Below are 15,295 nucleotides of genomic sequence, written 5' to 3'. Positions count from 1 at the left end.
GAGTGAGTGAGTGAGTGAGTGAGTGAGTGAGAGAGTGAGAGAGAGAGAGAGAGAGAGAGAAACAAGGGCAAAAGCTGGCCTGCAAATCTTAACTTCCTCTTACATACATTTAGCCTGATACCTAAACTGCAACATACTAATTCAAATCACAAACAATTTCAGATATGAGAGCTGGAAGCCAGATAAAAGACCACTTCCTGACGCTCGAACAACACAAAACACTTAAGCAACACGATGACGTTCGTTCCAGCTGCCGGTTGAGGTTGTTGACCAAAATTTGGTTACCAAAACATTTGCCATTCTCCCTCCACCTTTCCCTTTTCATACATCTGATACCTGCGGACAACCGGCTTTATTCTCCCATGCATAATGAAATAGACAGCTGCTTTGTGAAAGAAAGACTGCGTTGGTCTGGTCCAGCAGACACCCAAGCCTTCCCACTCGCTCTCGTCATGGAGTATTCAGGTCTAGACCCAATCAATGCAAATGGTGTTATAGAAAATGTTTTAGTTGTTAAACTCGTTTCAGGAGTATATTGTCACTACAGTCGTATGAAAGGTATGTGTGTTGCAAGAATTCTCTTAGCACTGTGTAGACTATTCAGTCACTTTCACATCAGTGGCTGTGTGTCATGATGAGGAGAAAACGGAGTAGCCTATCTGACCAGCTGTTACTGACAACTAGTTTCACCAACTGGCTACAAACAGCAGAAAGACATTTCTCTTTCAGTTTATTCTGTGTCATTGTGACAATATGTCAGAAATGTAGCAAACAGTTGTACATTGACACAAGCATCATCATATAGCCCACAGCTGGAAACATAACCATATATCTGACCTCTGAGTGTAGCTGTCCAGAGAATGTGATTGGAAGCAGTGAAGCCGTCCATAAGTAATAAAGTCCTCTGAGCATGATGGTGAATTCAAAACCATTGAGTGGTTTCCTTGTTTATTACAAATACAGTTTAATTTGCCTATTTCTCTGAGGAGCTGCTATCTTTAACAGCAGTAAATTACAAAACGAAGACCAGCCTTATGATAATCTCTCTGTGTTTTATGTCCCTAAAAGGACTGCTGTAGCCTACTTCAACAAACAGGTGAGAGTTCGCCAGAGTTGATGCGACGACTCTGACCTAACCTGGGGATGAGCTGTCATTTCAGACCACTGATTTTCCTCGTGCATAATTCTCCCGCCCAGGCCTCGCCTCCAAACAAAGATACGTCAGCAGCTGTCAAACTTAGTTCCGCCTCTATACCTGACATTTGTAGTCTTCACATCGGTTCAAGGTCTTTTAAAGCAAGTATTCCTAACGGAAGAGAAGACTACATGTCCCACAAACTCATTGGAAGGAAGCTTTAGTATGGCCAATCAGACGACACCACGTCTCGGTCTTTTCATATTACTAATGTGAGTGCAATTTGTTAGAATAAAATAATAAAGGCACGTGCCATAGTAGAACAAAAAACAGACACTTATTGATTCGGATTGGGTCAAGTCAGGCGTCGATCACATACACAACCACTCATCTCAGTAGCTAACTTCTTTCAAAAGTTGGCATGAATGAGAAACATCAAGAAAAAATACACAGAAATATAACATTGCACGACACACGCCTACAAACGGATTTGTGAGACTGGAAGTGGCAGATTTTGTGAATTAAGATCGGATATTCGCATGATAAGGGCAAGTTTGACTTGGGGTCTTGAGTTGAGATGCGCACAAGCACGAGATATTGTCTGTGTCAAATTACACTGTACAACAATAACAATAAACACTGATGTTGAATTCAGGAAATAGCTGGCTAAGTGTCTTTAGCCACCCATTTTAATAATTATTTTAATAAGTCCGTGTGTATCGATGCGAAAGGCAAAATAAACAATTTGATTAATGTATACATGTTATGCCCTGCTGTCCATAAAGTTGGATAATGCAACAGTAGGGCGCCAGAAAGCTATCTGGGTATGATGACGTCAAATTAACGTGACAGTAGAAAATGCTAGAATAATTTTCATTTAGCCTTCCTAAACGGACATTGATATTGCAATATATTGTAACTTGTAAGTTGAATGTACTTACGTGACAAAAACAGCTCTGGTCTTGACTGTCAGGAGCATCTTCTTTGGAAGAATATTGGTTGTTGTACGTTTTGGTTTTGACTCTGTTGTGAAACCAACCCAGAACAAAGTCCCCAAATACCAACCACAACAAAACCAGAAGTCCTGCGGATTGTATCGTGTTTTTTATCATCACTGATGCAAATGCAACGCGCCACGAAACACAAAAACAAAGAACCGGTTTGAAATGTAGATGGCAGGCTAGCTAATGATGTGCTACTAGCTAGCTAGCTAGTGCGCACTAGCAACAACAGCGGCGAAAAGCTTATTCGCTTGTCGTAATGATAAATGAAAGTTTCCAACCAAAGCTGTACGAATGTATCCTCAGAAGTAACTTGTGAAAATATATTTAGTATCACCAGTAGTCGTCATAAATAATATTCACAACGCCGAAAATACCAAGTTTAGCCATCTAATAAAACAGAGTTGTCAACCCGAGACAATTGGTTAAAAAAAAAAACTCGGCTACGGAGAGCAAAGAGGTACAGGTGAAGGACGTACAGTAAAAATGAAAATGATTTTACTGCGTGCTCGTGACTTGTTATAATAGCCTAATGAAAATACACTGTAATTTGTGGCAGTGTCATTTCAGAAGCCCTAGCGGATGTATTGTTTACATATGCTTTTATTTTTACATGTATTCATATTTAGGCTCTAGTTAGGTTTTCCTTTGGCCCTAAGCTTTAAAACATTGTCAGTGATGATTTGCACTGAGTTTGAGGAGGCTGGACAAAGAGACAATCTCGAGATCTCTGCATCAGACCCTCTTGGGGAAAAGCTGATTGGCTGCAAGGCTGTTTGGTGAAAGGAGGAAGATGCTGATACCTTGCCTATGCTACCCTCCAGTCCCTCGACTTCTTGGCGCTGACGGAAACATGGATTACCACTGAAAACACTGCTACTCCTACTGCTCTCTCCTCGTCTGACCATGTGTTCTCGCATACCCCGAGAGCATCTGGTCAGCGGGGTGGTGGCACAGGAATCCTCATCTCTCCCAAGTGGACATTCTCTCTTTTTCCCCTGACCCATCTGTCTATCTCCTCATTTGAATTCCATGCTGTCACAGTAACTAGCCCATTCAAGCTTAACATCCTTATCATTTATCGCCCTCCAGGTTCCCTTGGAGAGTTCATCAATGAGCTTGACGCCTTGATAAGTTCCTTTCCTGAGGATGGCTCACCCCTCACAGTTCTGGGTGACTTTAACCTCCCTACGTCTACCTTTGACGCATTTCTCTCTGCCTCCTTCTTTCCACTCCTCTCCTCTTTTGACCTCACCCTCTCACCGTCCCCCCCTACTCACAAGGCAGGCAATACGCTTGACCTCATCTTTACTAGATGCTGTTCTTCTACTAATCTCACTGCAACTCCCCTCCATGTCTCCGACCACTACTTTGTATCCTTTTCTCTCTCGCTCTCCTCCAACACTACTCACTCTGCCCCTACTCAGATGGTAATGCGCCATCGCAACCTTCGCTCTCTCTCTCCCGCTACTCTCTCCTCTTCCATCCTATCATCTCTTCCCTCTGCTCAATCCTTCTACCTCCAATCTCCTGATTCTGCCTCCTCAACCCTCCTCTCCTCCCTTTCTGCATCCTTTGACTCTCTATGTCCCCTATCCTCCCGGCCGACTCGGTCCTCCCCTCCTGCTCCGTGGCTTGACGACTCATTGCGAGCTCACGGAACAGGGCTCCGGGCAGCCGAGCGGAAATGGAGGAAAACTAGACTCCCATTCGGACCTGGCATCTTTTCACTCCCTCCTCTCTACATTTTCTTCCTCTGTTTCTGCTGCTAAAGCCACTTTCTACCACTCTAAATTCCAAGCATCTGCCTCTAACCCTGGGAAGCTCTGCCACCTTCTCCTCCCCACAACCCTGGCGTTGCAAGCGCCATGCTCTACCAACTGAGCTACAGGAGGCCTTGTTAATATTAATTGTTAATATTAATAATAAAAGGAAAGAAATTGGAATTACCTCGTGTTCCTTTGACATTAGTTAAGATAAGACATATAGCTAGATACAGTAGGTACGTTATAGAGTTCAGCAGGTATTTATCACACACAAACCATAAAAAGGAAAAACCAACACAAAAAAACATACAAAAGAAAAACCAAGGAGGCAGAGATTCAAAAAATATTAAATTCCATACTCAATTGCTAACTAGCTTCAGACACCCATATACTTCCAGTCATTGCGTTGACGCTAGTTAGTTAGCATTGGCTCGGGAAACTACCTATAGCTTCCTTCATACTGGACACAGAGACATACAAATGATATCCACAAGTTCATCTGACTCTTGGGAAAGAGATACAGGGCATCATTGCCAAAATCCTGAAGTATCCCTTTAAGGGGAGAAATTAGACTCCGGATGAGGTCAGAGGTGTGAGCTCACAAAACACAGGTTTGAAACCCCGTTGATCACATTGTTGCTACTACCCTCGGACTCCAGGCTTCTCCACCAAGTGTCCTCGCACACCAAGCCCAAAACACCTACAGATCATGCTTGCCCAATACCACGTGAGACCACTGGAGGGATCACTGCTGCCACCAGTGTAGCGGGATAAAGTGAGACTGCCACAGGAACTCGGACAGCGGCTCCTACGATGCAGAGGCACGCACCTAACGGACTGTGCCACAGAAGCTCTGGGTAGAGGAAGTGTTGTGTTCGAGACCACCTAAAGCGAGATCAATTCAAGACCAAGACCGAAGCAAATCGAGTCCGAGTCAAGACCAAGACCGGGAGGGGGACAAGGGGTCCGAGACCGAGTCAAGACCGAGACCAGAAAAATATGAGTCCAATTCAAGTAATTTTGTCAAATCACCACCATAATAAGAGTTCAAAATGTCCAGTATTTCTGTGTTCATATTTCAGAACAACATATGGATTCTTTAGACATTCAGAATAGTGAAAAAATGCATGCTGAGGGAAAATAGAGCCACTACAAATTATTACTAACCCAAGCACAGAGGGGAACAATGGACCTTCTACGCCTTCAGAGAAGAGCTAAGGATTTATAAAATAATGATTATGATAATATTATAATAATGATAATTATATTATTATTTTCAATGATGCTCTGATTTAATCTCTTCAGTTTTTGTTGGAAAGGAAAGGGTTGGCGCTGAAAAAAAAAGATCCAATCAGAACTTTTCTTTGCTGTCTCTGGGGAGATAAATCTAGCTAGCTAAGTCAGCCATTGGCTAGGCCATTATAAGCTAGATAAAGGCATCTGCCATTCAACTGTATTAGGGCAACATTTTGGAGTGACAGTGGAATCAACCAATCACATTTTGACTCAATGAGTGGGACTGTTTTTCCAAAAACCTATGGACATTTCTGCCTTCTTGAAGGTCAACAGGTCACTGGGCAAAAGCCAGCAGTAGTTTTCTCAAGGCCTAGCTAGCTAGCTTTTGTTGCCGGCTAGTTTGCAGCGGCTGTAGCAGGTGTTATCAAAGAGGATGTTGTTGCTAATTTGTTAGCTTCTCCCTTTTCAAGAATAACTTCCAAATCATCTGGTGAGTGGAACTGTGTTTTTTTATTGCAGGGCGCTTGCTGTTGTTAGCCATCTCTTTGAAAATAACTTATGTGAAACATTGTTGCATTTAAAGTGGAACTGACAGCATTTTAGCAATATGAAATCTTATTAAAATCTGTTCATATACACCCCCAGGAAGAATATGACACTTTAAAAAAAAGAAATCTGACAAGCGACCACTTAGATATGGTCATTTTCACGTTTTTATAAATTCTTAGAATGTTTGGGAATTACGTATATGTCACGAGAATGTTGTTATCTCAATGGTTGAAGTCAAACACTTCTTAAATATTTGAATAATTCCCAGAGGTGTAAATCTATAGTTTAAATAAATTAAACAAAGACCCCTTTTTTGCAATGGTCAGCCCTTATTCATGAGAGAGCGCTCTGCCACAAAATGGACGTACAATATTTTTATACACACACGTCAGAGGAAAAATCCCTCCTCGCTTTAGGCGGGCTGTATTTTTCCACTGTACACATCTTGTAAGCTCACACCTGGGTTTAGCTCATGTGATTATCCTCTGCTCTCCTGACCATCAGGTCACACATACATACACACACACACACACACACACACACACACACACATTCTTATCATAGTCTACTCCTTGCTCGGGCAGGCTGCATTTTTTGTCTATTCCCATACATAGTTATCTCACAATATCCTGCAAGCCTTTCACTCCCCTTCCCTGTGTGTTTTTGGAACCAGTCTCCTGTTATTGGTTTAAATCGTTTTGCACTTCTGCTTGCCTAATTACAAGACACAAATACTCTGTTGCTGGGCAAATATGCATCTTATATAAACACATTTGATTAACTCTCTAAGCTCTAGTCTACTAATAGTCATACATTATTAATTTAACTGAGGGTGTGACATTTTAGTCATATCTTACTCACACATTTCTTTATCAGTATAATAAGGCATTTGTGAAAATCCTATAGCAATATAGAGTGGGAAAGTGGCCGTGCATTTGGACAATTAATAGACACTGCAGTAAATAAAACCAAATAAAAACATCTGTCTTGTCCAGGACTGGAGTCTACACAGATGGTGCGCTATAGCCAATCAGTAGACCTTTATACAAACAAGCCATTTTCACTTTGAACTGGACTGTGTGTTTACAGGCAGTTGCAACAGTGCGACTTTAGATCATTAGAACGCATTCTCCAAAAGCCACAAAATACACCTGAATGGATTTCTGCAAATATGTAAACACCACGGTAGTCCTCTTACATTTGGGAACTTTACAGTCCTATTGATCAAGGGGCTCCCGAGTGGCGCAGCGGTCTAAGGCACTGCATCTCAGTGCTTGAGGCGTCACCACAGACCCCCTGGTTCGATTCCAGGCTGTATCACAACCGGCCGTGATTGGCAGTCCCATAGGGCGGTGCACAATTGGCCCAGCGTCGTCCGGGTTTGGCCGGTGTAGGCCGTCATTGTAAATAAGAATTTGTTCTTAACTGACTTGCCTAGTTAAATAAAGGTTAAAAGAAAACATGAAAGGGTAGGCTCTCCCTCAGTTATGCACATCAACAACAATACCAACAACTAATGCAAGATGAGCTAAAATCTAACGAAGGAATATTAAACTTTTTCAGCTAGTTGGCCGTCACAATTGCACTGATAAACAATGGAGAATTGTAGCCTCCTCGTCCTTCTGCAGCTTTCCTGCCAATGCATGCTTGTCCCAACAAAGCACCCAAGCTAACTGGCAAAAGTTGGCTAGCTTGCTAGCTAGCTACCTACCTACTTCCAGACACAAATGAGAGAACACCTCACTCTGACCATTTTATTCACCGTAGCAGAGTTGGTTAGGCTGTTAACATTTTATTGACTAACTATTACTTTTTTTGCCTATGTTTACTGACACCGGTCATATACAGCAGGTGTTGCGCGTTCGTAAATTCATCAGTTGTTCTGTGCTAAATCAGAGTAGATAGCCAGAGTGAATTTGCGAACGCAAGAGATATGCTAACTGTGTAACAGTCGTTCAAGTTCTTGCTAGCTAACCAAATGACACCTGCATCTCTAGCTGTGTATAGCCACCGAAAAGCGATTTGTGGGGGAAAAGTCAGTCACTCACCAACTCATCCAATGACATGACATGACATTCTCCTAGCAGCTAACTAGCTAGCTAGTGTAGTGTCTTAGAGTCTAGGATTTTGCTGATGTTTGCAAATGGTGTAACAGATTAACTTTACTCTACTTTGCTGAAACATCTGGAAAGCATTACTAAAGTTCCTGGAAAAAAAGGATATGGGGAGATATGTGAAAAAGGCCAGGGATTGGATATTAAAATCACGCCATACTATGTCATATATGATATAAATACCATGTCTTGAACAGAGAGAGGGGGGAATAGCGAATTACAGAATTGGCTCTTGCTGTTCTTCAGATATCTGCAGGTATCTGTAAATCTGACGCTGAAACTCTTTGTTATAATAAACCTTTATAAACAAAGTACAGTGTCGGCGGACTTCTTATCATCACAGCATTATCAGCAAAGGTTTGTGTTCGGCCACCACACTAGCTAACGTTAGGCTCTGTGTTTTTAGCTTGCTACATAAATAGGTACGCTAGCCTATTAGCCACGTTATGACTGACTTGTGATCATTGAACTTACTAGTTAGATTTTATTGACATTCCCAGCTTCAGTTACATTCGTCCATTTCTGTCCAGAATATAGAGTAATTGAAACTGAAACAGTGTATCCCGTATGGTGGCAGCAAACAATGTACCAGGCCGGCTGTGATTTACATCCTGATAGCAATATTTTTTGGACTACTAAGAAATGTATTGGTGAATTATATTAATCATGCATTGAACTGCATCCATCTATTCAGCCAACAATGCCTTAGTGTATGTCATGGAACGTTGAGTCAAATAGAACCTATTTTGAAAACCTCTTATAAAGTTGTTTTTGTAGCATAAACTGGGAATTTTATATTTTTGACTGATATTATGATTGTCTGTTTGTTTCATATCTGTAAAGTAGTTAAAACGCTGTCAGTTCCACATTAAACTTTAGGTCACTGGTTACTTTGTGTGCTAAACGTGAAATGTTTTTTGCAATGGGAAGTAATAGTTGTACATTTCGATTTCGAAATGCTTAATGGTTGTGTTTTTGTAATCTTATGATTGGGACCTACTGGCTTATTATGTCCGAGTATATGGATTTTTTTAAATCCTTTAAAATCATGCTGTGTGTGACTGCTGTCTTTCCATCGGCCCTATGTGGTGGCGTAGTTGTGCCTGGAGAAGTGGGTATACTCTAATATTGTCAAAAAGTTCCCAAAAGCCTGCCAAGCGAAGGAAAGGCCCCCTGTGTGAAAAGTCCTATGTTTTCCTGTTTTTTTATGAGTTCTCCAATAGATTTTTTTGATTTTCACTCCCAAAATCAAACTTTTTTTAAATAGAAAAAACATTGATGGTCTAAGTCTACACCAATGCTTAAACCACATCAATCTGATTGGGTGGGCCTGTCAGGGCCTGGCTCCCCAGCAGGTGGGCCTCTGTCTACCCAGGCCCATCCATGTCTACGCCCCTGATACAAACTGTGCATGATGACAATTGCGCATCACAAATAGCCTACTAACCAACACTTCGGATTACATTTTTTCAATACCTGGTTTGCATACCCATTGTTGCCTTAGTTAGCATTTGCTGGTAGATATCATAAATTGAAACGTATTTCTTACTGTGGTGTATTGAGAAATGTATTATGTGTTAATGAGTTTAGATTTAAAATGGTTGCAAATAGCCAATGGGATTTGTATGCAGAAGTTGAGTTATTTTAATTAACAAATGACAATGGGGTTTCCGTTCTTGCATTGAAGTGATTGGATTACGAGATGCAAGGGCAGAAAAAATTCAATGATGTAAAGGAGAGTAGTTGATTGGAATGTGTTAAGGTGAACATGAAATAAATAAGTTCTGGTTGTTTTAAGTACGCTTCGGAGTCATCAGTAAAAGAACCCAGCATTTTAGGATGCACACTTACCCTACCGGCTCCGGATGTCAAAACCAGTTGAGAGCTGCACACGCTTGCTGCCTGCAGATGATATTCCGTTGAAACTAGGCTGTGTGCAGCGCGCGTGTGAATATATTTCAGGTGCTTTACGATTGTAAAGCAGGCTACTTTGTGCATGATATCTCTATTGTACTACATAATTGATAAATCGTATACCTCCACTACACTACTTCGATACGCATCAGTAGGGATTAAGAAGTGAGTATAAGCAATGCCCACAGAAAAAAAAGTGGGTACACGGTTTATACCTCTTCATACCCTACACTACACCACTGGCCCTTAGTGTTTTACAAAAAGTGCACTCTCCTACATAAGTGCGCTGGTATTACGGTTGCTGTCCTTTCAGAATCTCGAATCTGTCACACATTGAAGGCCTATAGGTTCGCCACTGCGCAAACATGTCTGTAATAGATATTGTTGATAATCACAAGTTTACTGGAGAACGGAGACCAAGTAGAGACTTTCGGACAAGGTGGATAATTGTATAATATAAGGCAGTTTATTCAGAGGTAAAGATATCTGTAAATAGCGTGCACGGACCCGTTCGTCAACCTCGTAGGGAGATATCTGAGAGCGAGCCCCTAAACATTGTGTGCTGACATTTTATACAATAAAATAAAGTAGGTTGATTCTAGTAGTTCTGATCTTCTGATTGGTCCTGATGAGTTGGTCGAGGTCACCTCCATTGCATTGGCTCTGAGTCGGGTTCTCTGTCTTCAGATGTTCAGCCTAAGAGAAGGGGTTTTTTGTGTGTGTGTGTGCTTAACAATGATGATGTGTGTGTGTGTGTGTGTGCGTATGTGTATGTGTGTGTGTGTGTGTGTGTGTGTATGTGTGTGTATTTTTAACAATGATGATGTGTGTGTGTGTGTGTGTGTGTGTGTGTGTGTGTGTGTGTGTGTATGTGTGTGTATGTTTAACAATGATGATGTGTGTGTGTGTGTGTGTGTGTGTATATGTGTGTGTGTGTGGGGGTGTGTGTGTGTATGTCCTCAGAGCAAGAAGTCGTGAGTTGGGAGAACTGAGAGACCTATGGCGTGGGTGTTGTCCATAGCCACCTGCTGATAAGGCCGACAAGATAGAAGTCTTTGTGCATTGTATTAAATACAAAGGCCCAACACAAGATGGGTCATGCACAAGATTTTAGTCAGACCAAGCTATAACATTATATATTTACTACGACAAATCCCTCTCTTCACGTCTCCCCAGAGACGTGACCAAGTAACAGTAAAGAAGGAAAACTTAAGACGTGACACAAGCTAACAGTGTAATTGGCAAAATAGGGAAAACTTTATCAGAAGATAAAGTTTTGATTCCCCCTCTTCACGTCTCACAAGAGACGTGACATAAAGCTTAAATGCTGCAATTTGGCAAAATAGGGAAAACTTTATCAGAAGATAAAGTTTTAATTCCCCCTCTTCACGTCTCACAAGAGACGTGACACAAGCTTAATAGTGCAATTGGCAAAATAGGGAAAACTTTATCAGAAGATAAAGTTTTACATTCCCCCTCTTCACGTCTCACAAGAGACGTGACAAAAAGCTTAAATGCTGCAATTGGCAAAATAGGGAAAACTTTATCAGAAGATAAAGTTTTACATTCCCCCTCTTCACGTCTCACAAGAGACGTGACAAAAAGCTTAAATGCTATTCATCATCCAGATATCCTTGGTCAGCATCGTCAATAGCAAGCAAAGGAAACATCTGACCGTTATCTGCAGGATGTGGATCAATAGCGGTGGTTATAATCCTGGTTGTCAGCGTCCGTATGCATGGAATGCAACAGCATCCACAAAGCACTAGAATTGCAGCAAAAACAGAGATGGATACAAGTATAGAAGAAACAAGCGTTTTATATTTACCAAACGCATCCATCCAAGAGTCCCACATTGAAGTATCCACCCCTGAGTGGCTCTTCATTTTGCCATTAAGAATTCTCAAACCTTCTAGAGCAATTGTCAAACTTCCATCTGCAGCAGTATTATTAGGAATAAAAGTACAACATTGTTCACCAAACATAGCACATACTCCTCCTTTTTCAGCCAGGAGCATGTCGACAGCAATACGATTTTGGAAAGCCATGAGAGAGGTTGCAGCCAACTGGCCATGCACCGCCTCAAAACCTTGTTGTGTCCAATTGCCTAATTTTTGAACATTCATGTATGTAGTTAATTCTATCGACGTTTTTATTAATAGTACAACAGTCAGCACCCAAAAGGACGAGCCCCCAAAAACTGTACTCCATGTACCCATGTTCAAGGACAGTTTCACAGACAACAAAGAGAGAGTGTTCTTATCAGCCTGTTATGTGAAACAATCCATATCAGTACAGTGCTCCTCATTAATGCATTCCTTCCAAGCTATTCATCACATACAGATCCAAAAAATAAAACCCAACAATTTTATGGTGTCACTCTAAACAGAGTATAATGACCCTTAAGAATAACAGGATATGGAAATTAAATCACAACATTTAATGTTAATAAAAAATAAAAATAATAATTTTAATTTTAACCCTCTATTCCTCCCCTACACCTAACATGTACTGAGTTGGCTACCAGCCACCCAGGAATCCTTTACCTTCACATCAGGAAGAATAAACAATCACAGTGGTTAGTAAAAACATAAGGTAATAAATGAGCAAGAACTGAAAATAAATGCGTGTATGTATTTTACTAGGCAAAACATGGATCATCCAGCTTGGTCTCAGAGTCAGTAGCAGAGTCACCTGCATCATCCTGGGCCGGTAACAACAGCATCATACCTGACGCCTGCACCACTCCTACCACTGACCTCCTGAGACAAGGGACGATGCAAGCAGCACAACACATTAACAGCAAAAACACAATTACTAGGGTCAGAAATCCAGTAACCACCATAGAAGAGTACTCACCAAACCAGTCACTCAGCCAGGAAATAAGGCAACATCCACAAAGAACAAGTATACCCATAGAGGCCATAACTTCACCCAGAATAGTCACAACAATAGTTTTCCATTTACCAAATATGTTATCAAACCAACCGTTTATGGAGCTATCAATACCAGAGTTCTCAACCAGTTCGTTCGCCAGCGTGGTGATGGTCACTCAAGCGCTTTGGTCACGGGCCCGTCCGGTGCTATATTGTTGGAGATGAAAATACAGCACATATATCCAAACAGAACACAAACCCCGTCCTGCTCAGCCAAAAGCATATCTAAAGCTATTCTATTCTGCCATGTCATTAAGCTAGTTGCCGCTGTCTGCTCAGCTAATCCCTTTATTGCATCACGAGTGTGGTTTATAAATATTTTGCTGGTTATATTAAATATAATTTATCCAATCTACATTTTTATTAATTGTTGACCACCAGAAAATACTTGATTCAAACTCAGCTGCGATCTGATTGTGGATCCCATCAATATATATCCTTTCATCAAAGGATCCCGGGAGGAGGTCCTACTTTCTATGTGACAACTCACCAGTCTCTGACACGTTTGATTGTTTGCGTATGTAGGTGAGTTCACAATCAGTTATCACCACACATCCATCAGATGTCAGCACGGGCCTGGTTTTGGCTCCTATAATCCTCTTGCTGCAACAAAGAGGAGAGATTTAGTCATGGTCTCTTTAGGTGTGACATTCTCTGTGTGGGAGCAGGAGCTAAGATGCCCTACCCTGTATCCTATCCTTACTAGTCCTAGAAAAACAATAATAAGAATCCCCTGTGACTTCAAACTGAGGCAACCCAGGTCGGGATGACTTTGTTATCGGGGGAAACAGATAGTGCAAGTTACCATAACACTCTTTCACCACATTCCCAGGTGGCTTTCATGGAGGAAAAACCTGACAGAGAGTTAGAGCCTGTCAAGGGGAACGGAGTAGTTGTTATCCCTGGTTTGGCTGTCCTACAGGCAAAACAGTCCTCTTTAGACATAGTTTTTTTGCCGTATACTGAATCCATTCCAACCACAGGTTAAGATTTCTATACCCCGTTTCCACCTGTACTACTTCCTCCAGGTCTATAGTTTTGCACTATCTTTACCACAGCCCCGGTCTCACTACCTCCCTCAGAGAGGTTTACTCTAGAATTTCCCCTTTCCCTACGTCTAGCTGTCTCCTATGCCTTTTCAACTTGTGTTAGGTTAACTACCACTTCTGGCTGAAACAGGAGGGTCCGTGTGTGTTAGGAATATGGCCCCCACAATCAGACAGCTACCTACCGTCGGGAGACCTGTGAATCCCCACCCTTGCCCTGAGAACATGTCAGACGCCAGAGGCCAACCCATTGCTTTACCTTCTATCGAACTCACACAGGGATGATCAGACAGGGTAAGGGAATCTTCGTTAAGGAGGCAACCCCCGAACCATAGTGGTGATCGGATCTTTCTCCTAACTCTGTGTTTGTTCGTCAGGTGTAGCTGGTTTTGTACAGTGTGTGACATGGACCCAGATGGATCTCTCAGCTATTCTGCTGGCAAAGGCAGTGCTTGGTAGGGCCCTTCCCGCCAGGCCTGATTCAGTCTCCTGGTTAGATAGAGTGGGTCACCTTCTCCTTTAGTTCACCTGTGGGGCACAAAACCTCTGACATACAGGTGTGGTTAATAAACTATCATACATGTTTTTTTTTAAAGTATTTTGTCCTCTCCTTCGTATATATTTAATATTTAATCCAACCATCCCCCTCTTTGACACATGATTTGGCCATGTGTCAATATTACCACCTACCTAAACAATCACTTTAGTTAATATTGGTATTTCATTATCCAATTGCCATTCCTCCACTCTCTCTTCTGTTATTTATGGTTCAAATCAAATATATTATTACCAAATTATAATCTTCTTCACAATTTTCACAGTACTATAAATTACCCTCAACTTAGTAAAATAAACTATCTTAAAGTATTCCTCTCATGCCTTTAGAATGTACTAGTGTGGATGATTAATTAACACCAGAATGTTAAAACAGAGTTCAGAGGCCATTGAAATCATTTAACGAACTGTTTAATCCCATAGTATACTAAACAATTACCATTATTCTAAATATTTCATAAATGTTAGTTATCCCAAGTGTTCATTAAGTCCTCATGACATTCATTCTCATAAGAAATCATATATACCCCAAACTCAGCCAAAACCTAAAAAATCCATAAAATTCACTGTGTGCACCTTTAAGACCTATAACCCTTGACCTGCTGAAAACCCCCCAAAATTGAAACAAGGCTTTATAAACATCATACTAGGTGTGTTGTTTTTTATTTGAAAACCCAATTTGAAAAACAACCACAAATAGCCAGGCCTTAATTTGGTAGCTCACTTTTATGACCTAAATACGGCCTAACTTCACTACTGCTCCCCTAGCCCTTGGCAACATTCCAACGAGATGAGCTAATCTCTTTCTCCTGGTTATCCCCAGTCTTAACCCATCAATAATTGTTTGTATCAATCTAATTCCTCATAACTAATCTATAAAACCACTCAAAATTCCTCGAGTATACAATTATTATTTAATTGATTACCCTAACTCTGCTACATGTACCAAACATTTATATTTTCCCGCTAAACCATTTCAGTTCGCTATTCAATTTATTTAACTGTTCTCTCTGATTATGCCCTAATTAATAAAACAAATACTT

At 41.2% G+C, this 15,295-nt stretch overlaps 1 protein-coding gene across 3 annotated transcripts in view; it reads right to left on the bottom strand.

The window, feature by feature from the left end:
- LOC311113677 (ERO1-like protein beta) overlaps window positions 1-2,583 on the bottom strand; it is a 29,849-nt gene extending 27,266 nt beyond the window's left edge. For 2 of the 3 annotated variants that reach the window (XM_084156963.1, XM_084156965.1), the window contains exon 1: window positions 2,077-2,583. In XM_084156963.1, coding sequence (XP_084013089.1) covers window positions 2,077-2,247 — 171 coding nt within the window. In that variant the 5' untranslated portion in view covers window positions 2,248-2,583. Of the gene's footprint in view, window positions 1-837; window positions 1,141-2,076 lie in introns of those variants that run through there. The other variant, XM_084156964.1, reaches the window with a different exon arrangement.
- Between the last annotated feature and the right edge of the window lie 12,712 nt (window positions 2,584-15,295).

Source organism: Coregonus lavaretus (genome assembly GCF_964263955.1).
Source record: "Coregonus lavaretus genome assembly, chromosome: 40".
NCBI classification, from domain to species: Eukaryota; Metazoa; Chordata; class Actinopteri; order Salmoniformes; family Salmonidae; genus Coregonus; species Coregonus lavaretus.
The sequence above is the reverse complement of the archived record's forward strand: the minus strand, read 5'-3'. Positions and strand labels throughout refer to the sequence as shown.